The sequence below is a fragment of the Strix uralensis genome, chromosome Z (genome assembly GCF_047716275.1).
Source record: "Strix uralensis isolate ZFMK-TIS-50842 chromosome Z, bStrUra1, whole genome shotgun sequence".
In the NCBI taxonomy this organism is placed as follows: domain Eukaryota; kingdom Metazoa; phylum Chordata; class Aves; order Strigiformes; family Strigidae; genus Strix; species Strix uralensis.
The window spans coordinates 85,235,332-85,260,530 of record NC_134012.1 but is presented as its reverse complement, the minus strand read 5'-3'; the positions used below and the strand labels follow the sequence as shown (position 1 = coordinate 85,260,530).

The 25,199-nt window shown below is 39.9% G+C and overlaps 1 protein-coding gene across 7 annotated transcripts; it reads right to left on the bottom strand.

Annotated features, from left to right (window-relative positions):
• Positions 1-301: 301 nt before the first annotated feature.
• Positions 302-25,192, bottom strand: PAIP1 (poly(A) binding protein interacting protein 1). Of its 7 annotated transcripts, XM_074856707.1 has the most exons (13): positions 23,610-23,724; positions 20,602-21,291; positions 20,335-20,489; positions 19,820-20,001; positions 17,054-17,242; positions 12,277-12,389; positions 9,509-9,620; positions 8,493-8,618; positions 5,818-5,924; positions 4,322-4,439; positions 4,141-4,195; positions 3,501-3,594; positions 302-1,743 (listed from the first exon to the last, which is right to left on the bottom strand). In XM_074856707.1, exons 3-13 carry the CDS (start codon positions 20,363-20,365, stop codon positions 1,650-1,652), a joined length of 1,221 nt encoding a protein of 406 aa, XP_074712808.1. In that variant the 5' UTR covers positions 20,366-20,489; positions 20,602-21,291; positions 23,610-23,724; the 3' UTR covers positions 302-1,649. The 7 variants fall into 7 exon arrangements, with proteins under 7 accessions (XP_074712808.1, XP_074712806.1, XP_074712803.1 ...); XM_074856705.1 differs by lacking the exons at positions 20,335-20,489; positions 20,602-21,291 and adding an exon at positions 24,828-25,192 and having other exon boundaries at positions 23,610-23,727; XM_074856702.1 differs by having other exon boundaries at positions 20,310-21,291.
• Between the last annotated feature and the right edge of the window lie 7 nt (positions 25,193-25,199).

Here is a 25,199-nt window from a genome sequence, read left to right as displayed (position 1 = left end):
ACCTGTATTTGGATTAAAAGTTTTGTATGAATAATATGCCCAATGTTAGAGAACGTGTGTGTGAAAATAATTTTTTCTGATTTTCAGTTCCCTAATTTCTGAATTTTAGTCTAGAGACTTTGAACTGCTAATGTAGTTCCTATGACCATATTGCCCTTTGATAAATGTTATTTTTTCCAATGAGTATTAAAAGATAATACCGTCTGCAACTGTGTAAAGAGAAAAAAAAAGGAGTGTTAGGTGAAGGGTAGACAGAAGGACCAAAAAAATTATTTTTTTTTAAAGCAAAGAGACAAGGTAGTGAAATTATACCAAAGGAAACAAAGCTAGTTAAATTTTATTTTCCAAAACTCCAACCTAAATAAGTATGTTAAATAAACATCCAGAAAACAGTCACTCTATTAGCAGATGCACAAGTTATTTAACCAAACAAATAACAGTGAAATATTAACAGAATTATTTACATGCATATTTACAACATGTGTTCTTTATAGTAAGTAACTTTTGGGAAATGGTTCCAATTGTTTTTGGTAAGGAGGTCTACTCAGTCTAATCAGTAACAGGAAACAGTACAACTGAGTTTGGCAACAACAATGGAAAATTAGTTTTCCTAGGAAAACTAAAATGATTATATAGGGTCAAAATAGAGCAGTTGGCTTCAGAATGTTAACATTTATGAAATATATGAATTTACACCAACTACAAAGTTAAATCAAACTACGTAAAATTAGAAGAATGGAGAAAGTTACAAGGGTTGCTGGAAGGTTAGACATGTTAGATACGTTAAAAAAACAAAAGCAAAAAAAACCCCAAACCCCAAGCACTGCACATACCCTCGAGAAGCATGGATTAAACATAACTATATTCATATACTCTTGAAGAACACAACAACTTAAAGGATAGTTTTTGCTTGTAGAAGTTGAAAATAAGCTTATCCGAACCAAAGATCTTGAAAGCACACGACTTCTGAAATACTGCTTGCTTTTCCACGTATCAACATACAACATGTTTATTCCAGAAAAAAAGCCCGGACCTCACTCATACGGATTTTGGAAGAGGAAGAAAAAGGAAATAAACAAAACAAAAAAACCCCACACAAAACCTTCACAAACCACTTCTCATGATTGGGAACTACAGAAAAGAAAAATTCCTATCCCTGTCTGGATCATACTCTCCTTAGCAAAAAAAAAAAACCTCAAACCAAAAAACAAAACCAAACTCCAGGTATCTTGATATCTTGTATATGGTAAAAAGGATGAGTAAATTCCAATATAGACCAAAACAAGCAAGCAAGCAATTAAATTCAGATCAAGTTATTCTTCCCTTTTCTCCCTCAAAGGAAATTTTATGGGATAGTTCCCCATTAAATTTTAATTTCAATTATGATTAATTTTTAAATCATTTTAATTGCAGCCAAAACATTGTTCATATACCTGTACATAAAATAAACTATGATATATACACAACATTTTAAGTTACAGGGTATAAGTTTACAATTTTTGGCAGATTCTGTTAAACAAAATGGAAATTGTATAGCTTTAGTACTTTGAGAAACTCAAGTTCCTTATTTTGGTACAAACATTTTGTGTCCCCCTGTATTCTAACCATGCCTAAACTGGCTCCATAAACTAACATTAAAGTGTAGCATTTCACTGTTTTCTCTTATGTTCAGATTCTAGACAGAATTTTTCATATGCTTCTTCAATTTCTGGATCCATCTCATCGTCGATGTCATCAAAATACCTTAAAAAAAAAAAATCACCAAAGATGTTAAGTTTATGTACAGATTTTCAGAAACATTTATGTAGGTATCAAGAATAAAACAAGAGCTTTATAAGTAGCAGTTAAACATGACATTTTCTTGAAGGGGATTAAGAGGAAAAAAATCATGAGTTTTAGGAAAACAAATAGAAACCTCAAAGCAGCACAGATACATAGAAATAGCTACAGTGTTTGTCACCATTTTAGATCATCTTATGCTGTCCACAGTTTAAAAGACAGAAATAGTAGCTGAGATGATAGAAAATACAATAATGCAATCCAAGGTTCCCAAAATTTAATAATGCATCTGTATGGATCTATTTGCAAAAAACATATTTAGCATCATATTGGCATAATTTTTGGTTCATCAACAGCCTAGTTCAAATACTGCATCAACTGTCTTGGTTGTACACTATTCAAAGAATGTATTTGTATAGAAAACCTGCATTCCTATTTGTTGCTATATGAAAGAAGGCAAATCTTAATTCATCTCCCAAATGCACCTGAATTATATTACCTTCTATTATATGGTAACCAGTCTTTTGGAAAAGGTCTGTCTTATTTAGGTCATAGAAAAGACTGGATTCCATTAATGATGGTAAGTATTGCACAGAGTGCAGACTACTGTAGAGTTTCAAAATAAAGCTGGGAAGTGATGGGGATCACTTCAGCATGCTTTCTCCTCACAGTTATTGGGAAGTAACTTGAGTAACTGTATGTCAGTCATGAGAAATAGCTGACGAGAGGATCAGCATACATTTTCTAAGCTTTTCTTAAGTCTTCAACAAAGGAGGTTCCACAGTCACCTTGCAAGAAGGTTGACTCGCAGTCTTCCACATGTCACTCTTTGGATTTGCTGTATTTTTTAATGGCTGGCTGTCTCCATTTTACTCCATTTAATTTGTTCTCCTAAAGAGGTTCACATGGGTCTTTTTCTCCCCTTGGTATGAACTTGTTGATTTCTCATGACATCTCTGATTTATTTTACAAAGTTCTTGCCACTCCCCTCAGCCAGGCACAATCTAAAAGTTTTCTAATTTACTAACAAAAATATTGATCGAGACCAGCACTGTTATTACACATAAACACAACCTGAAAATGTTCTTAGCTATCAAGTCATGATCTGAAAGTCCTCCTTCAACTAGGTGGGTACAAAGCTCACAGCAATTTATTTTAGACAACATTTCTTTTACTGGTTTCCTATTAAATTCTTATAAACTGGTGCCAGAAAGTCAGACTACATGCCCATATATTGCTTCCCCCTTTGTCATTAGGTTGCTTTTCCTGTTCTACAGGAATACTGAATAGCCATTTAACTGAGGGAATACTACTTATCCTGAGGAAAGAAATGTAACAACCTCCTCTCTTTGAAAGAGACTGAATTGTCTCTAGCTGGGATGTGTATATGCATCAGTCAAATGAATTCAGGTTTCCCCACTACCAACACTTGAATGTCTGGTGCTTCACTTTGCCTGCAATTTTTTTTTTTTTTTAATGCAGAAGAGAGTTGTTTGTACATGTTCATAATTTAATTACCCTACTCAGTTGCATAAATATGAAATCTATTTCAAACTTGTGTGATTACAAACCAGCTTACAGTCAAACAAATACATAACTTCCATTGCACAACTAAATAATAATTATATTATTTAGTTTCATTTTGGTCAAGATTGGATTCCTAAGTCTGCAGTAAAAATAACTAGTATTAAAAAAAACTATCACTCAAAAAGAAAACATACAGATCTCCAGGTCCTGATAGATCTGTTCCATTTTCTTCATATTCTGGAAACAAATCCTCTCTTTCAAGCAGCTCTTGGTATTTTTCTTGGTAATCTGCCAAAGTAAAAATGAGACTGAATAAGTAAGACTAGTCCTTTGAATTAACATCCTACAGTTTGAAAATAGCCTATTTAATGAAACCATAAATGGCATGAAACATATTATAGAAAAAAAATCCTGCTACATTGTTTTCTCAGGACATCAATTGACCTCTAAGAATGATACTGAACTTCCCAGAGAACTGTAGTCACAGATGTCTTTACCTCAAATGATGTCATGCCACGTTGTGCTCAGACGACAGAAAACAAAGAAACCAAGGAAGAAACAAACCCTTTTGCTACTGACAATAGACAAGCAAAACATTCTTCTGAACTATTTGAACTGAAATACCTGTTCTGCATTTAAAACATTTACCTTCTTTTAATGCAGAATAAGGCACACGTGACACAAACCTGGGCATTCTGATGTAATTTTGTTTTTTAAGTTGTACAAGTTTAAGATGTTTAAGAACAACTTTTTATGTACTTCAATGGGACATAAACTTTATTACAACTTTTTAAAGAAGACTGAGAAGACAGGTACACTAAGCTTGTGACGTACCTGGATCTGCTGCAGTGAAAGGAACACCATCAGAAGTGTAAAATGTTGGCTCATTCTAAGAATAAAGTTATACAGAAAATTATATGCATTCAAGAGACACAAGTTTTCAGCAATATGATTATCTATGAATCAAATTAAATTCACATTAAATTAAGGAACTGAAGCGCCCGTAAATTCTTACCATAAAATAGTTTGGGTCATTTTCAGGGGTAGCTTCTGTACGTGGAGAAGTTCCATGAACTCTACCCCAGTTACTTGATCTCAGTTCTACTAGTTTCAGAAGCATATGTTTCACGTCTCTGAAATAAAGAGAATCACTACAAAAGTTACAATGTTTTGTGCTAAGCACGATATTGGGCTTGTCTTATCTTACAAATACTAGACAGTTAAATTGTCCCCAAAAAGCTCTAAACAGGATAAAATGTGGTCCAGTCTGCAGATAATTTTGGTTAATTTTTTCCCCTGCAAGTCTAGATGCTTTATGTGTCAATTATGAGATACTCACCCTCTTCACTTCCTCTGTGGTAAACTAAGAAGCCCATATGAAACAGAAGACGCTATAGTTTTTATCAAGATACGAAACCTGCAGCTCAAGTTGAGGAACAAATCCCTTCCTGATGAAAAGGACAGTACTGGGAAAACCGGGGATGACCTTCAGGTTGTTTTTTAATAATCTAATTTATGCTCCTAACTTTAGCCCTCTTAATTACACTGAAATTTTGTTGTCAGAGAGAAGTAATGTCTCCAATACACTGGATACCACCACCCATTTCATCCCTAAAGTAAGAGAAATTGCTTTCTTCTTTTAAGCAAGTCCACGAAGAAGAGTCTTATCAAAGAATAAATAAATAAAATCTTCAGTTGTTTTCTCTATTGAAATAAGTTTGTGCTTCTGTGTCTTTGAAGCCTCAGCTTGTGCTATCAATTTTCTATGGTTTTCGAAGGAATATTTTCCACATCATCCCTGGGGGCAGCTCAATTATAACCCACAGATACTATGAGCTACCTGTGGGCCTCCCTCCGTATAGCAAGAGATCAGGTTACAGTGTCTGAACTCTCTCTATAGGTTTTTAGTAAATTTGCAAGAAGCTGAGAATGAAGTACAGAAGAATCAGATAACCTCATGCACTCAGTTGATTGCAAACTGAGAAGCAGAGTACCATTAGCCAACCTCTCATTTTATTCTAGACTGCAGTAAGACCCTTGCCAAAAAAGCATACTCTCCAGAAAAAAACCAACAAAGAATATTCCATTTTGTCTTTACATTTATAATGATTTGTATAAATTTAATACTATTACATATTTAATACTGTTAAATTCAGGTTTAAAAGTATAAACTATGAGATAATGTCACTATTGTCTCTTTGTGTATATACTTGCTCTTAGAGCCTAAAGCACTTACGAAAGATTTCAAGACCTAAAAGGTTTAAAAAAAAAAAAAAAAATAATGTGGAACATGCATCTGTATTAAAAGATAAAATACAAAAGTGAAAAAAAACAAAACAAAACAAACCACCCTCAAAACCTCTTCAACTGAAAAACTTTTTTTTTTTTTTTAAACATGGGGAGTGACTCAAATATCACCTTACTTTTCATAAATAAAACTTCTAAAGATAATGTTTTGGATACGTTCACTGTTCCTGAAGATTTTTAAGGCAGATAAATTTATCTTCTCACCTGCTACAGTTTGCATCCAACACAACATTTTCAATTCTCTGAATCATCTCCTCCATATCATTCTTTCCTTTTTCTTTCCAGGCATCTTCTAAAACTGAGCCTGTCAACTAAAGACAAGGGATTAGTGTTGTTGGGTTTTTTTTGTTGTTGTTGGGGTTTGTTTTTTAAAAGACAATTACAAAACTTTAATAAACTGTCAATAGAAGAGATTCTGTAACAATTCATAACATTTAGATACACTGTGTGACTACCTAAGGGCTGAAGCTCCCAAGTACCTACATCTTTTTGCTAAATAGATTAACAGACTTTGTATATAGTTTATTTTAGACTGCAGAAAGTATGGTAGCTCTGTGTCCAATTTTTGTTACCTGAAAGTTCACAGCCACTTCTCACCTTTCAGTCTTGAAATATGATTTTGAAACAACTCTTCACTGACATCTGTCAGATCTTACTTAATGTGGTGGTTTAGCCCCTGCCGGGGTCTGAGACCACGCGGCCGCTGCCCCTCCCCCACAAAGGGAGTGAAATACAAAGCCCCAAGACTGAAATAAGGAAAGGTTTAATACAACAGTGCAATAGCAACACAACAAACAACAGCAATAACAATAACAGTAATAGTGATAGCAGTGAACAGAGCAAAATAGCTACCAAATACAGCAGTTTGAAGCACGATGTACAAAACCACGAGTGCACCGCGCTCCGCGCCAGGAAAATGTGACCTGCCAGGATGTGACGTCCGCATGGTATCTGAATAACCCGGCTAGAGCTCCCCCCCACTGCTGGGGAAACTTAACCCTATCCTGGTTAAACCAGGACACTTAAGTACATGCTACAAAAAAAAGAGACCATATTTTTGCAGACAATGCCACCAGCTTGCCTAACAAATAGTTTAATAAACTTTAGAAACACTTCAACCAATTTAGCTAGCATCAGACATGCCAGAGAATTTAATCTGGGTATATATAAGAGGAGCCAAGAATTATCTGACCAAGCCAGCTTGAATTTTAATACATAAAATCTGAGAGGCTGAAGTTGCTGCTGAGAGAGCTTCAGCAGCAGTCTAGAACTGCTTTTATTAAGAATAGGTACTTCATTGCACAGTAGGAATTAAATCAGAAAAAAAGTAGTTTGCCACTATGATCAAAGTCAATAGCAATTCCTGATCTACTCAGCATAAATCAGCATAAATAGTACATGTTCCAAAATGCTTGGAATGGCACCTGATGATACAAAGGCAGAAAATGCAAAGACAAAAGCAAGCACCTTAGTCAGCACTTGTTTGGTATTCCCAGTTTTGTACTGCAGTCCTACCCTGATCCTAGATAATTAGATAATAGCACCAAGATTTAATTAAAAATAAACATATTGCAAAGAAAATAGAAGAAGAACCTGTATCTATCACTATATTAAATGCAAAAGACAACAGGAGACATTTATTACTTCAGTAGTGAAACCAAGGATTCATGAGGTAGCCCAATGTAGCTACAGATACCTCCAACATTTGAAGATACTGTAAGACATCAGAAAACACTTGCACTCAAAAAAAAAAAAATCTGTTTCGTAACACCTTTTAGATTTATCAACATGTCATAAAATAATTTAGATCTCTGTCTTTTATTTTAGAATGGGTGCTGTGAAGCCAAATAAGTATTCCAAGAATATCCACAGAAATAGTGATACCTCTATCTTCTTTGGAGAATGATTATAAAAAACAACAGCACTGGAAACCTTCCTGATTTGTGTACTCCCTTTCTGAAAGGTCCTTCAGTGGGCCTTGCCTCAGGGAAGCACTGCCAAACATAAGGATTGACCACAGGAGTGAATGTGCTCATTGAGCACAACCTCACAGTTGCTATGAAGCAACCTGCTGAAATACCCAGACTTCAAATGAAGGGAAATTGGAAGATGTAAAACCTCTCTTCTCTATTCACCATATCAAAAGAATCTGCCAGAACTGGAATTCAAGGTAAAAGAGTCTTAAAAATAGTGGAGTGGGAGGAAGGGGGAAGACTGAGGGAAAACAAACCAACCAACCACAAAAAACCAGAAAAATACTGCTTAGCTTTTAACCTTCATTCCTAAAATAACCTGTGTGTTCCCAACTACGAGTATAACTGTGTGAAGATAAAAGTTTCTCCCTGCATAGAGGCTAACAATTTTTTTAAAAGAAAGTGAAACTTAAGAGCAAAGAGGTTTTTCATTATGAAAGAGAAATACATATTTTTCTACAGTAGTAATGATGCAGACAATACAGTACGAAATAACTGAGATCAAGAACCTTTTGCTGCAAAAAGTGGTAGACCCTAACTGCTGAGTGTCCTTCAGAACAAAGACCATACCCAAACCCCACAATTCATTCAAGTTGGTTAGTTTTCTCCCACACCAGAAGCAGCAAAAGGAGACCTGAATGGACTGCTTATTGCTTTGCACCTTGGCTTCAGTTCTATTGCTCTTATACGTACATAAATGGTCTCACATAGTACTTTTAGAGCAGTACATTACTTGTTCGTTGGATCAGTTTCATAATGGTACTAGGGAAAAGTACAGCTTACTCTGCTGATGATGTAATGCATAAAACCCTATAAACACTTCCTCATTTGTAGTTTCCCCCGCTCCTCCCAAAGGTAGGAAGGTTAAAAAACTTGGTTTTTTTCCTTTGAAAACTCCTGTCTCACCTTCAGCAGTTTCACTGCACATATCAAATTGCTGTCAACAGGATTAGAGAAAAGCGCGTTTAATAATTCCCGAAGGCCTTCTTGAAGGATTTCTGCTCGCATTACTTGTCCCTTTGTTCCTTTAATCTGCAAAATATATATAAAAAACATTTAAGAGACTTAAGTTTTAGAAAATTATTTAGTCACATTTTCTCTTTTGAATGCTGTATGATTTAGTTTGTGATCAACACAATTGAGCTCTTTATTTGGAAGAATATGCCAAATACTGTAACTATTTTAGAGCACAGACTTTGAGTAATAAGATCTTTACAATTATGACATCTACATAACAATGCATGTCTAGCATTTTATAGTGTCTGCTTAAATCAAACCATTGCAATAATCCAGTCAAAAATATGTTTTTAAGTACGCTACAGCAGTTAGTGAACTTACTGAACTCACAAGAGTCAAAGAAGGTTTACATGTACATACACATTTCTGTACATACCAGATATGAAAACCCAATCTAAATACAAGATTTCAAGCTTCATGCATAAGCCAAGGACTCAACCTTCAGACAAAATATCTTTTAATTGCTCATTTTGAGTATTTCCACATCTTCCTGAAGGGTTTGATAATAGCTCCTATTAGTGGCCGAATACTGAATTACATGGGTTATCGATCCTGACCTGCTTCTGTTAGCTTGTAACATTTCCTGTGTTGGTTAAGTGTAGTCATCTGGGGGTTTTGCCAATCAAAAGAAAATACGAAAAGCTTCATTCCAAAGGTGATTTATGGTTGGTTCGTTTTATGAATTCTTACACTCTTTTTAAAATCTTTATACACTTCTAATGATCTTGTCCTTTTTTGTTTCTGTTTCTTGGACATACATTACAATAAAACTGTTCTAAAGTTCTTTTACTGTATTACCCTCTCCCTTTAGAAATGCACCTCAAATTATATTCCACTTCAGTGTTTACCTAATCACAACAAAAAAAATTAATGAAGAACCACCTGACATGCAACTTTTTTCTTACCTCTAGGTTAAGGTAAAGTTCAGCTAAGAACAGAACAAAGGCATGAAATTGTTTTCGAGTAGTCTCATCTCCTTTGGTAGCTTCATCTCTGTTTTCATACTCTGTTCGACACCTGTAAATATTAAAATAAAACCATATAACCTGTAGACATCCTGGCATATGTAACATGCTACTTAATTAATAGAATGCTGAGAACTTATGATCTGCATTAAAACTGTTAACTGCTGAAAGCTGGGAAGTATGATTTGTGAAGGAAATAAGAGGACTTCACAAAGACACTGTGGATTTGTGTCCTTTTTGATGAATACATACAATTACACAATTATGTTTTCAAGCGCTGAGATATCTGAGACAGCAAAATGAAACAAAACAAATTACAACATGTAAAAATTGTAAAAGTCAGGTACACAGTTTATGTATTAGAGTGTGAGTCCAGAAAGTTTAACACAGGCAGCCAAACGTCCACAGAAATAAACTAGAAATACTCTGGAAGACATTTTCCCTCTTGCAGGGTGTTGCTCACATTGTCTTAGGTGGCTTTACACTTATTCAATAAATTCTTTACCTCACCATTTTAAGTGACAGTGATGCATAATTCATAATTCACACCAAGCTGTGTGGTGCAGTTGATACTCTAGAGGAAAGGGATGCCATCCAGAAGGACCTTGACAGGCTTGAGCAATGGGCCTGTGCGAACCTCACGAAACTTCACGGGGCCAAATGCAAGGTCCTGCACATGGGTCAGGGCAATCCCAAGCACAAATACAGGCTGGGTGATGAGTGGATTGAGATCAGCCCTGAGGAGAAGGACTTGGGGGTATTGGTGGATGGAAAACTGACTACAAACTAGCAATGTGCGTTTGGTGCCCAGAAAGCCAACTGTATCCTGGCCTGCATCAAAAGAAGTGTGACCAGCAGGTTGAGGGAGGGGATTCTCCCCTTCTACTCCGCTCTCATGAGACCCCATCTGCAGTGCTGTGTCCAGCTCTGGGGCCCCCAACATAAGAAGGACATGGACCTGCTTGAGTGTGTCCAGAGGAGGCCACGAAGATGATCAGGGGGCTGGAGAACCTCCCCTGTGAGGACAGGCTGAGAGAGTTGGGCTTGTTCAGCCTGGAGAAGAGAAGGCTCTGGGGAGACCTTAGAGTAGCCTTCCAGTACTTAAAGGGGCTACAGGAAAGATGGGGAGGGACTCTTTATCAGGGAGTGTAGGGATAGGACAAGGGGTAATGGCTTTAAACTGAAAGAGTGTAGATTTAGATTAGATATAAGGAAGAAATTCTTTACTGCGAGAGTGGTGAGACACTGCCACAGGTTGCCCAGAGAAGCTGTGGCTGCCGCCTCCCTGGAAGTGTTCAAGGCCAGGCTGGACGGGGCTTTGAGCAACCTGGTCTAGTGGAAGGTGTCCCTGCCCATGGCAGGGGAGTTGGAACTAGATGGTCTTTAAGGTCCCTCCAAACCATTCTATGAGTCTGTGATTCTATAATTTAAATACAGATAACAGAGGCTTAAGATAACATGGCAGTGAGGTAATTTTTCTAGTATTCAACAAATACAGAAGTTTACATAGCAGGTCAAAAACATAATTAAAAAATATTTGAAATAAAAGAAAAGCCAGACAACTTCTAATGTATTGTCAATGGTTATGTAATGGATTAAGAAACACCGGAGAAACTGAAAAATCTAAGGAGCTGAAATACAAAATTCAAGGTAGAAACTTGGGCTAAGAAACAGAAAGAGGATGTCTCTGTGGTCATATTGTTAGGCTGTTTATCCTCCCCATTCCATCCATACTAGCAATAAAAACATAAGCAACTTTTAAATTCATGGCTTCAGGGTACTAAAATGAATTTTATCTATTGGGTTGGCTTTAAAAACCAGGAACCAGATAATACAACATTACACAGGGATTCACTTCATGTTCAAGTAACATACATAGTTAAAAAAACAGAAGATAGTGGTAATTTTGAAGGCAAAAAGGCTCATCTGCTTTGGTAGAAGGGGAAAAAAGAAATATTTTCAGCTTCTCCATAAGGTACCACTCGTGATAAAAGATTATCAGAATGCATTGCTGTTAAGGTTTATCATGCTTTTACTCCTAAACATAGGTGGACAAAGTGAAACTTTCAAAATAAGAAGCAAGCTGGAAGCTTAGAAAGCCAGAAATCCTTAGAGAAAAAAAGGCAATTTCTAAAGAATTCTGAAGTGTTAAAAGTGTACTACTTCTTCAAATGTCAGGCAGTAAGATTTGAAAGAAAATATACCCATTTAAGAAATGCTGCATTTCTGTCAACTGCAAAGTCTAATCATGATTAAACCATAAACCAACAGAACTCTGTAGTAACTGAAAGCTGAAGAAATTTATGTTTCTGGATTTTATGCACCTACTTCATATGTTATCTGACCAGTGAATGAACCTTACGCAGCAACTCCAGCCAGAAAAGTAATTAAAAAAAACAACACAATGAAGTTAAGTCCTCGCAAGAGTCAAAGGACAAGTACAGTACATATATGTGTATTCAGTACTTTTTAAAGTTGACTCTAAGATACTTAGTTCAAAAGAGCCTACAGAACTTCGAAGAGAGTCCTATTTTCATATTTAAAAATATGTGTTTGATATCCAGTATGCACCTGTGCCTTAATAATCCTTAGTCTAAACTTCTATTTTAAATATATATGTCTTTGCACATGACGTTAAGAGTTACATACGAAATAGGAAGACATGTAACCTGAGGAAGTCAGACTTAAAATGACATACTGATACTGACCTTTGAAGTAACAACTGTCGGAAGTTCCCACTTTGTGGACTAATGGTTAGATGGTGCGATAGATAGTTACACAACCGTGCTCCCATGTAGGAAAAATTTGGGACAGATGTGGCCTTCCAAAATAAAAGTGGAAAAATAAATTACTCATAAAACTCGTAATTAGGCTATCAGGAAATATCTTTAAAAGCTTTATTGAAAACTTTAACAACAATTGATGAGACAACTGAAGAGCAGAACATTAATAATTACTATTTGTCATATTAATTTTTGTATCTCATCAAAACTTTGCTATATGCATTTCAGTACTTAAAAGCTCATTACACTGTGATTTTGTGGCTTTAAGGAAACAACCACCATTATGCCACATGTCCTCAACTCTACTTCTCCATTATGACCTACAACTAAAGAGTGTCTGAAAGTCACTTACAAACTGTTCATACCAAAAAATCAACAGTAAACATTAAGACACTTTTTTAAGGACATGCACTCTCTCAAGGAGCAATGAGTACATTAAAACAAACAAAAAAGTCGCCTTCATTCAGTCTATGCTATTTATCCAAGAATCTATTTTTGGCAGTACTGAATGCCCAGGGACAGAGTAAAAGAACATGGCAAGTAAAGATAAGCACTTTCTCCTGTACATGGTCCAGCAATCTGCAGAAAAGCAAACTCCCGATTCAGAGGTTAAAACTGTATCATTACAGTTAATAGCTCCTGATGGGTACTTTTTTCTAAAACAAGTCATGTTACTGTTGAAGATTTACACTTTTGTAATCTAAAAACAGGTGGTAGGAATGAAATTCCACAACATAAGTTACACACTGTATGAAAAATACTTTGCTTTGAATCTGATACTTCAACATTTCAAGAGGTAGAAAAAAGTAATTGGGAATTCAACAGTGTCTACATTCAACCTCTCATAGAACTTAATGCAGAACACCCTCTTATTTTGGCAGTTTATCACTGTTCACTTATTTTAAAATCTCTTCTAACAACACTTGAATTTGAGATTATTTCTCAGATACAACTTCAGGGAAAAGAGGTTCTGGTGTAAATAACTCCATCAGCTCTGCCAAAAAGAAAACAGGGATAATAAGAATTCATTAAACTTCTCCTATGGCTTTATTTTCGAACATTCCTTTTAACATCTTGATCATCTATCAGCACTACAGATGTGCTTGCACGCTTCTGCTAACAACATGTTTGAAAAAAAGCGTCTTGCCATTAGCATGTCAATGCATTATATCTGGTTACCTTCTACAAGCAGCAAAAAATATGCACTTAGTGCAACTGCACTGTGTATATGAAGTTGCTGGAAAAAAATGGAAGTGCCTTTGGAAGATACAAGTTGAAGTAATTAAGATAGTCAAATAGAATTTAGTTTCCAGTAAGAGACATGTGAAATAGCTAACAAGCTTTTTGGAGCTTTGGTTCAATCAGTTGCTTGGACTAGAAGAGATGCCCCTTTTTTATAAGGCAAAATACAGCACTTAGATTACACTTCTCTTTCCTAACAAAAAAACCCAAACCAAAACCCAAACACACACACAAATTCTTCAAACCTCATCTCTATTTTTCAAACATTATCTTCTTAATTAGTTGGTCTGTATTTGTGGTTGCATCAAATACTGAAACAATTAAATTTCAGGTATTATGAACTCGCATAGTGCACAGAGACCAAAAAAACCACCTTAAATCTTCTTAGTAACAATCACTACAGTGCAGTATCACCTTCCCTGAATTATTGTTGCTGGTAATCCCAGTTTATCTCTGACTCAAAAAAGTCACAATCTAAGCATGAAGGCTAATCTACCAATACATATCTCAAGAAATTTTAGTTGCTGTAACAGGAACAATCCACAGTATTAACTGTACAACAGTCAAGATTCCCAACCTATGAAGGCAATAGTGTTCAACTTTTGGAAATCAAGAGAACTGGCACTTCACTCTGTCCAGGGACATAAATGGATTAGGAAGAACAGGGTGTATTAAGACAGGCTAAGACACCTGACACACAGATGAAGGGAAGCGTGTACATGATTTTCTTTCATTTTAGTCTTTTCCCTTCACAAACCTAGCATCTGTAAATCTGGCTCAATTGGGTTAAATTAACATCACCGAAGCAGATGCTTATAAATACACTTCAGAGATTTTAATTGTTTTGTGATAAGCCAGGAAACACAAATACTTGAACTTCTGGTGAGGACAGAAGAATAATAAGTGTAGTTGACTTACACTTGAACGCTATCCTATCCTGACATACAAAACTGTAATCAGATGCTTTTGGATACTAGCACAGCATTTTTGTGCTAAGTTTTATTTTTTGGATTTCAGACTAGTAACACTCAATACTTCTCAATCAAGGAAGGCACAGAAAACCCTAACACTGGACTTGTTTTTAAGGAAGGAGAGAAAGGAAGAGGTGACATGATGAATTTGGTGGCCTTCTACAATGGGGTTACAGCAATGGTGGACAAGGGAAGAGCAACTGACATCATCGACCTGGACTTGTGCAAAGCTTCTGACACTCTCCCACATGACATTCTTGTCTCTAAACTGGAGAGGTGTAGATTTGATGGATGGACCACTCAGTGGATAAGAAATTGGCTGGATGGTCGCATTCAAAGAGTTGTGGTCAATGGCTCAATGTCCAAGTGGAGAGCAGTGACAAATGGTACTCCTCAGGGGTCGGTGTTGGAACCAGTGCTATTTGACATCTTTATTGGTGACATGGACAGTGGGATTGACTGCACCCTCAGCAAGTTCACCGATGACACCAAGCTGTGCGGTGCAGTCAACAAGCTGGAGGGAAGGGATGTGCCATCTAGAGGGACCTGGACAGGCTGGAGAGGTGGGTCCTTGAAAACCTCATGAAGTTCAGCAAGGCCAAGTGCAAGGTCCTGCATGTGGGTCGGGGCAATCCCCAGAATCGCTACAGGCCGAGGGATGAAGAGATTGAGAGCTGCCCTGCGGAGAAGGAGTTGAGGGTATTGGCGGATGGAAAACTGAGTATGAGCCAGCAATGTGCACTCGCAGCCTAAAAAGCCAACCCTATCCTGGCCTGCATCAAGAGAAGTGTGGCCAGCAGGCAGAGGGAGGGGATTCTCCCCCTCTACTCTGGTCTTTTGAGACCCCACCTGCAGTGCTGTGTCCAGTTCTGGGGCCTCCAACATAAGAAGGACATGGGCCTGCTTGAGCATGTCCAGAGGAGGCCGCAAAGATGATCAGGGGGCTGGAGCACCTCCCCTGTGAGGACAGGCTGAGAGAGTTGGGCTTGTTCAGCCTGGAGAAGAGAAGGCTCTGGGGAGACCTTAGAGCAGCCTTCCAGTACTTAAAAGGGGCTACAGGAAAGATGGGGAGGGACTCTTATCAGGGAGGGCAGGGATAGGACAAGGGGTAATGCTTTTAAGTTGAAAGAGGGTAGATTTAAATTAGATATAAGAAAGAAATTCTTTACTGTTAGGGTGGTGAGACACTGGAACAGGCTGCCCAGAGAAGCTGTGGCTGCCCCCTCCCTGGCAGTGTCCAAGGCCAGGCTGGACAGGGCTTTGAGCAACCTGATCTAGTGGAAGGTGTCCCTGCCCATGGCGGGGGGGTTGGAACTAGATGGTCTTCAAGGCCCCTTCCAACACAAACCATTCTATGATTCTATGATAACATTAGAAGACTTACATTAAATGAGAGTCCATGTATTTAACAAATATGAAGTTAAAAATGGGATAAATTCCTCTTTTTTTCTTCCAATAAAGTTATATAGAATATGTTCACCTTTTTTAACTACCTTCCATGCATTCAAATAAAGGATGGGAAAATGATCCTCCCAAACACAGCACAGGTAATCTTAACGTCTAACTAAACTGTTCTTAATTAAATGTGCATGAATTCTGTACAATAGTAACAAACTCGAGATTACAGTTTTGTACAATGACCAACCAGTCATGCAGCTTCCACATCCCCCAGATAAAAATATTCTGCAAGTATCTGCACTGAAAAGGTTAGTAAGAGTTTGCATTCTTCAAGGAAGATTTGGAAGCAACCAGCCCAGGAAATTGAGAGACATGCAATGTAATGAACAGCAAGCAAAAGTGTAACTTCATTCTCTGCAGCAAGCCCAAAAGACAGTAACAGCAGCTCATTTGCTAAGCAACACATATTAAGCTGTTCTTTTCAATGGCTCCCCCAATTAGTACAGAGTTCAGCTCAAGGTCTCTGTCCTCATTTTCATGGCCATAAACGGGACTGCACCTAGTTACCATTAGATGAGCTTTCCTTTCCTGTAATTATGCTGTTCTGAAATAGGTATATTTCAAATGAAGAAGAAAAGACATCCTGCTAGTAAAGGAGCATTTCCAAATGGTGATGTGTACAATAGGTACAAATTTTTTGTTTAAATAGCAAGGAATTAAAGGTATCTTATTATTATGAATAAATTTTTTTTTCAGGATAGAATAAAACTATACAATTCTGACATTGCTTAAGAGTTTCTTCAATCTGTACTATATAAATACAAATTCAAATATAAATCCCTTTAATTAAAGTGCTGTAATTTCAACTCCCGCATGTGACCCAGGAGATTCAAATACACAGCAAAGGAAACAGAAGAAATTGGGGAAAATTAATCAACCACCCAGGTACCCCACACTTGAGCTACTATTTCATTTTACTGAGCAAAATCCTTCCCCTCTATGTTTCAGTCAAATAATACTGGTATGTGTATCTTGGACACTAGTTAAGAGAAGCATAATATCCAAGTTATAAGACAGAATACACAGGTTACCTGCTGATAGATGAGTTCAACAAGTTCTTGTAAAGCTTCATCTGCAGTGACCCAGCCATTCAGTGTTTCAGCAAACTGCTCTATTTCCATTTCAAAGCAACCTGGTTGCTCAGTGAGGTGATTTAGGAAGTCTTGTACGTATTCTGCCAAAGTCAGATAGCCATCATATCTATCTTCAAAGGAAGAATCCTATGGCAGTGAAAGAATATGCCAACTATTTAAAAGGAACCTAAAATAATGTTACACTTATTATGTCCAGAAATAACTGTATAGCCCTTAGTCCTGAGTGTCTGCCTACTTCATAGTGATCCTTACTACACAGTTCACTTCAACATTTTTAGAGGGCATAGACCTCAATGCATCTGAAAGCTCCAGTAGTTCTATCCCCTGAAGAACTAGGTAACATGTCTTTATAGATTAGGGTCTCCCAGCACAACACATCAAAAGACAGACTAGAAGGAAATCAAACAGTTTGCCAAGTTGGGTGCAAGATTAACTAACAAACTAGTAAGGAAGTATTATCTGTTAAGAATAAATCTACCAAAATGAGACTCAACACCCATTCCTGGTCTTGATGCACACACAAACTGTGCTGGCAGATAGATGAACCGCAAAAGGAAATTAAAATAATTGAAAATTTGTTTCAAAGTATTTTGGGTTTACATAGCATGTACAGTGCTCCAGAATACGGAGAGGGAGAAATACGAGCCAGCAATGTGCACTCGCAGCCTAGAAAGCCAACCGTATCCTGGGCTGCATCAAAAGAAGTGTGGCCAGCAGGTCAAGGGAGGGGATTCTCCCCCTCTACTCTGGTCTTTTGAGACCCCACCTGCAGTGCTGTGTCCAGCTCTGGGGCCTCCAACATAAGAAGGACATGGGCCTGCTTGAGCATGTCCAGAGGAGGCCGCAAAGATGATCAGGGGGCTGAAGCACCTCCCCTGTGAGGACAGGCTGAGAGAGTTGGGCTTGTTCAGCCTGGAGAAGAGAAGGCTCTGGGGAGACCTTAGAGTGGCCTTCCAGTACTTAAAGGGGGCTACAGGAAAGATGGGGAGGGACAACATGAGGGGTAATGGTTTTAAGATGAAAGAGGATTAGATGTAAGGAAGAAATTCTTCACTGTGAGGGTGGTGAGACACTGGCACAGATTGCCCAGAGAAGCTGTGGCTGCCCCCTCCCTGGCAGTGTCCAAGGCCAGGCTGGACGGGGCTTTGAGCAACCTGGTCTAGTGGAAGGTGTCCCTGCCCATGGCAGGGGGATTGGAACTAGGTGATCTTTAAGGTCCCTTCCAACCCAAACCATTCTGTGATTGCAATTTATTAAATTATTTCAATCATCAAAGAAAAAAAACCTAAACTTTATTATAGTGAAGGAGTAAAGTCTGAAACACTACTGTTCCAGTATGTTCTAATGAAATTAATGTCCCTGCAACATACTTCCAAATAAGTGTTCTAGGTTTTGCTAGCATTTTAAGAGGTATTTTTATTAATAGATGAGTCACATTCAGAGTATACTCCTATAACATAGCAACCAGGAACTCCCACATGCTTGTGTGTTTTTGCAAAACAGCTGAAAAGCAACATTGCTGGCCTCAAAACTTTGTAATTATAGGTATATGCATTATGTATGCCATTCCAAACAGCGGTTTTTCTTGGTCTTGAAACTGAAATCCTTTATTTATAGAAAGTATGTACTGGGGCAAAGTAGTTATTTTTCCCGAAGGTCATCCATTCACTGAAGCATGTTCATGTTGCCATTTTGTTAACAGTTGTATATTGGCTATGGGCTTTTATTATCCAGAACAGCAATTCTATTCAGTAAGCTGGTAATGTTAAGACTACATCAATTTTACTGGTGAGAAAAAGACTTCAGATCACCAAACCACCATATTTAGCATTCAAATCAAGTATTTTTCTGTAAGTTATTAAAAATCTTTTTGTTTCAGTATAATTGCTTTTTATCACTTGATTGTACTTGTAAAAGTAATAGTTCCCACCTGTTTATATATAGTACCAGAGTTTGGCTGCTTGCATAACAAAAGGATATTCCAAGAATTCACAGATCTTCCCTGGAGTAGAATTACTGAAGCAATAACATGGAAGACAATGGAGTAGAAAATAAGAAGTACCAACTTTTATTACATGATGCATCTACAATATTAATCTGAGATCATCCTTAGTCTGGCTGCAAATATGTTTCGTATTAGGTATGTGGGTAGGTAACTGCGAGGAATGACCCTCACCCTCTTTTTTTCCCCCTTTGATGATACACCACTACTGAACGAATTGAGACACATGACCATGCATTGCGTTAGGCAGTCACGACCAATCATACCCATGGCACAGTAAATCTGGGAAAGGTAAAGCCTGTGCTCAGAAAAGCTATGAAGTTCAACCTTTCTCCCACACTTGCTTCAAAAATCTGTGAAATATGCATAAAAGTGCAACTAATGCAGTGTAGGTATAACTACAACAGAGGCAGTTGCCAAAAAGACAGCTTACTCTGATGTTGGACATAATCAACAATGAATGTGGTTATCTGCAGCAAGCTTTAGCAAAATATCCCACGCTAAAGGCTCTCACGTACACCCTAATATTCACCCATTACTTAACGTTCTGACTGTGACTCTGGAGGTTACCATCAGAATTTTTGGTTTCTTTTCAGCAAATGCAGCATTCAAGTTACCTCATATACAAGAGCTCAAGAAAGCATTGCTAATTTGAATATAAGTAAACTGGCATATACTGAAAAGAGAAGATAAACACTCACTGTGAAGTTCTGATTGAAGTTCTGGTTGTATCCTGATGGATAAAACTCAGGTGCTTTAACAGACAACCTTGATGTGACTACAGGAGCCACAGCCACCTGAGGTTCAGCCATTTCTTGTCCAGAATCAGGAACTGAAACTTCATCTTGTGATCCAGATGAAATTCCTGTCTGTTGCACGTGGTCTGAAAAGATTTTGTTAACAGCTTTTCTTAGAAATCACTAAACTAGTATGTATTCACACAGTGTACACACATAACTTTTTTGACTTTAAATATATGTTTACTATAAATACACTTTCAAGTTTACTTCAAATTTATTGTTTTTTATTGATCATGGATAAAGTTTTCACTTTAGCAAACTCTAGAGGTCCTTCATGACAGAAAGAAAACACAATGTTCAAGTGAATGTGACCAAAAAAAGGGAGAGGAAGGAAAAAAGAAAAAAGAGCTCTCTCTTCCCCCATCAAAACATGTTTTCTAAAAGAGCTAACCTGAGAAACTAGTAAATCTGCTTACGGTATGCTTGGTCATCTTGTAGGTTTTTCATAGATTTCAGATACAAACGCAAGAGTTTGAAGGTCAATAAATAGAAGAGATCACTAATTTTTAACAACACTAATTTTTAACATAATCCTCAAAGATGCTTAGCTATCATTGTTCTCGTACGCCATCTGCCAAAAAATTCAACGAAACAGTGTTTTTAAAACCATACTTTCCACATTTTCCAAATGTATTCTTATAGATTAGTTCCCAAGTTCGTTGAAAAAAGAAACTTATACCTACCTGTAAAAGCTAACCAACAAACAATGCTTTGTATTTATTTTTTGTCAAACCTTCAGGCTGGAGTTCTTCAACAAGGGGAAGGCTGAGACCATCTGCGGTCAGATTAACAGATGGATAAAATGCACACGCGTATGTGAGGGCACAGAAAGGGGGGAACAGACGGAGAGGTGTTGCGAGCCGCTGCAATACAACATCACACCTTTACCTGGCCACAGACCCATAACCCAGAAACACGGCCACTCTTCTGAGGAAAGGTGCAGGTGCCCCTGCGCGACTCGTCTCCGTGCAGTGCCGAGAAGAGACAGGCAGGTGCCCGGGGTGCGCACAGTGCTGGCCTTCAGGCCGCGGTAACCTCTCCGCCCCTAGGTGCGGGGGTGGGAAAAAGGACGCGTCCCCGTGGCCAGGCCGGAGGCAGGTGGGGGAAGCCCCACGCCTCCAGTCTCAGTGGGAGGACTGCGAAGCCGGGGGAAGGGGGGAGGGGGTCCGCACGGAGTCAGAGCGACAGCCGAAGCAGGAGCAGCGCGGTGCGGGCAAACGAGCGGGGCGCGGCAGGTTTCAGGGGGCTCCTCCCCGACATCTTCAACACTGGGGGCCTCCGGAGGGGGGCGGAGAAGGGGCCGCTGCGCGGCGGCCCGTACCTGCGATTCCGGTGCCCAGCGGCGCCGTCTTCGGAGGCCGCAATGGTTCCTGCTGCGGGAAGAGGCCGCCCGCTTGGTGCTGCTGCTCCTCGGCCGGGCCGGAGCTGTGGGAACTGCTGCCCCCAAGGCGGGCCCCGTCCCCGCTCTGCGACGTGCCCGCGCCGCTGAGGGGAGCGGCACCTCCTCGGCCCCGGCCCCGGCCTCGTCCAGCCCCTGGAGCTCGGTCGAAACTCTCCGACATGCTCAGGCCGGGGCGGCTCACCCACTCATGGGAGGGCGCCGGCGACCGCGCGGGATGTAGGATGGGGCCCGGGGGTAGGCTGGGCCCGCGGGGGCCGGGCGGGGCGCGGCGCGGCGCGGCAGCTCGGCCCCGCCCCGCCGCGGCCCGAGCCCTTCACTTTCAGTTTCACCCCCCACACGCACAGCCACGATGGTCGCGGCCCGGCGCGGCGGACAGCGCCCCCTCGCGGCTTGGCCGCGCCCGTCGCCATAGCAACCGCGGCGCGGGGCCGCCGCCGGGCGGGGGAGGAGCGCGGCGCCCTCCGGGGGAGCCCGGGCCGCGCCGCTCCAGGCGGGGGCTCGGCGGGAGCAGCCGCCGGGCCAAGAGGCCGACTCGGCTGTCACGGGTTAAAGGCTCTCGTCCGGATTTCGCGTTGTCAACCCCGCGTATTCAGAACTGATGAGTCAGCACTCCCCTCCCCCCACCCCCAGCACGGGACCGACTTCCGGCGGCCACAAGCGCGGGGTTTGTCTGCGTCAGCAGCCGGGGCTGGGGCCGCGGGGTGTACCGAGTCACACCTTCCGCAACACCCACGACAGCTTGGAAACGCCATTTTTCAGAAAGTCGGGATCCCCCTGTTATTGCTTCCCTACAGGAACAAACGGTGCGAGGCGGCCATAACAGGCCCGAGGCTGCAGCTGCGCTTAGTGGGAGACCTGCAGCTACAGGTGCTCCATGCGACTCCGTGCCTGGACTGCCTCTTCCACGTGAACGGGGTTTGTGTGTAAAAGCTGTGGACCTGATTCTAAATTTAAGCCAACGAAGTTAAGCCTCCAACGTGACAATATTACTGCACTGTTAGGGCTATCTAATAAAAATGCTTTTGTTCAGAATAATGTATTTTCACGTATAATTTACGCATGACGTGATAACAAATGCTCTCTGATTTAATTTTTAAAACCTTCCATGCTGACAGGAACTAACTGAGGGAGGCTGGCCACATAATGCATTTTGCTAATATTATCTCATTAACCGAAAATTATTTAATTCACCAATTTTTGTTCAATTTCAGTCCAGCATCTTGCTCTACTAGCTTTGCAAACTCCCGATCACAATCAGCTTTCAAGGTGAGGACGGTAACGGATATCCGGGGTGCCCTGAGCACACCTCAGCTGATCCTCTGCTGGGGACGTTTGCATTTCATCTCCCTCACTACCTGCTCCTTCCATAGCCAAAGCCACAGCTTGTGTGGTGTTGGGTCAAACTCTGTTCATCACTCATGAGGGGATGAAAAAATATGCAAGTATGTATTGAAACACTATAAAAAAAATGAGAATAGCACTGTCTCATATTTAAAAAGAATCCAATTGCATTGTAAAGTGGTGCCTTTAGAAGTAACATTCCTCTTTGGGTTATTATTACATTGTACCATTTTTAATTAATAAGGGGGGTAGGGTGTAAAATATTTGTTACTTCCCCAAGGCATGAATTGGACTGATTTTTGGTGAGATACAAAGTTGGCCAGACAGTAAAGGTGACACAGTTAAAATTAATTAGGCTTATGGGAAAACTATTCCTAGGCAACCCTTACTGAAAGTGAGTAGTGATAAACTAACAAACCTATACTCTCCAACTGAAATGACAGCAAGTGTAGATTTTGATGAGTCTTCAAAAAAATCAGAAGACTTGTGTAAACAGTTGTCAAAACTAGATTTAAGCAGTACTGCCAACCCTTTAAAGATCACAAATCAGCTACTAAAATAACTATATTAAAAATCTTCACTGTTTCTGTGTTATTTCGGATCCAGTTTGAAAGCCTCTGGTCACATCTGTTGACTATACCTTACCAACAGGAGAATGAAAAGCTTACACTGTTGTGAAAAAGGAAGCTGAAATTCTCAAATCACTGGTCTCAGGATCCTGAGGCTTTAAGAAAATCACCACTATATGCTGGTATCACTTTTTAGTATGCCAGTCTTTCAAGGAAGCAAATCTCATTCTTTAAGGTATACTCCTACGAGGAATTAAATGCCTCAGGTCATCATTATTGAACCGGACAACTTTTAACCCTTGGTGATAAATGTGAATTCTTCTCACTTAGCAGATGTTCCATATTATCTTAATTTAATGATTGTTTGGCAACTACTTACCGTTTAGAGTGGAATGTGATTCCAGATCCATCTTTTCATTACAGATGCACTACTGAAGTTTGCATGAGAGCAGCTGTGTTTGATTGGGAACCCAATTTCTCCTCCCCAGTTTAGACACCTAAAACAAAAATTTAAAAAAGAATCAGGCAGTTAAATCCAAAATTACAATCTCCAAGTACTACCTACAATAGTCAACCCCTTTAGACAATGCCTAAAATTGTGCTTACAATGTTCCAGCCCAAGTACCTGAAGTGCTGTCAATTACTTCAATCCTCTGAGACCAAACAGCAGAAAACCTGAGCTACTTACGCTAGCAAGACACATCCTAAACACCCAATGACTGGATCAGAACTTCCACCAAACACAGTTATGACCACTTATAAATATCCATTAGAGGAGTTACCTGTTTTGTCCTAAGCATGCTACCTTATAGCCTAAAACTTAATTCAGTAGCAGTAGTGCACACACCAGCAGTGCTTGGTACTGAGAAAACAGCAGCTGCTACTTTGTCACTATTCAGAACACAAGTGCTTTTACATATTTTTTTTCTTTTTATGCTGAAAACATATTTCTAACTAGAAAAATGGAGAGGGCTGGTTCTATCTTTTAAAACTGAATGTGTTTTTAATAATTGCAATTATGCTGATCCCTATCATACTGATGAGGCATGTCGTTGCCCTAGTCAATGGTTATTGAGCCCAAAACATAAAACACATATATTATTAGCACATAAGCTGTAACTCTAAACAGAATCTTTCCCACAAATTTATTTAAAAGCACAGTAATCTCCCAAACATCTAGTAGTAGAGTAACCTGTTAATTGCTCTCAGAGACTCATGTTTTCAGTGTTTAACTTCACTTGTAGTCATAATCAATGAGTTGTGAGACTGGAAGCTGTGTGACATCTCTGGCGATTTTGCATGAGCAATTACACAGATGTAAAAATTTTAAAAATTGCCTAAGTCATACCTAGAAACTACAGAGCGTGTGAAACAAGAGAAGATATAAAGGCAATAGGCAACCCGGCAAGTTGTCCTTTGTGAGCTGTCTCTTTAATAGCGTGTTCTCTTTACGGATTCATACATTATTTATACAGTTGCTAGAGTTCCCCTTTGCTATCCCTGTTTTATATCTATCACTCTACGTCCAACACTCACACCAGATCATTGCTTTACTACACGTTTCAAGAAATAACGACAATAATAAAGAAGATACCACCTATATGCTGTGGCGTTTCCCCACGCTAAACAACCACGATTCGGGAAGTCTCTCCGCAAGACGGCCGCCTCGACCTTCGCCTCCTCACCCCAGTCACTGGCGGCCCGCCACGGCTGAGGGACGAACGCGCCAGCGGCTGCTTGTGCCCGCCCGCTGCCAGCGCCCAGCACCTGAAGGGCTCCCGCAACGGCTGCGACGACTTCAGCCCCGGCAGCGATACCTCAGCTTCCCTCGGGAACCCCCTCGCCGGCACCGGGCAGAGCGCAGGACCGGCGGGTCGGACCGCCGCGGGGGGAGCCGCCCGGCCGCCCCTCAGCCGCACGCGGGCGCCCGAGGCGCGAGCCGCCGGCGGCACACGGGCGCCACGTGACG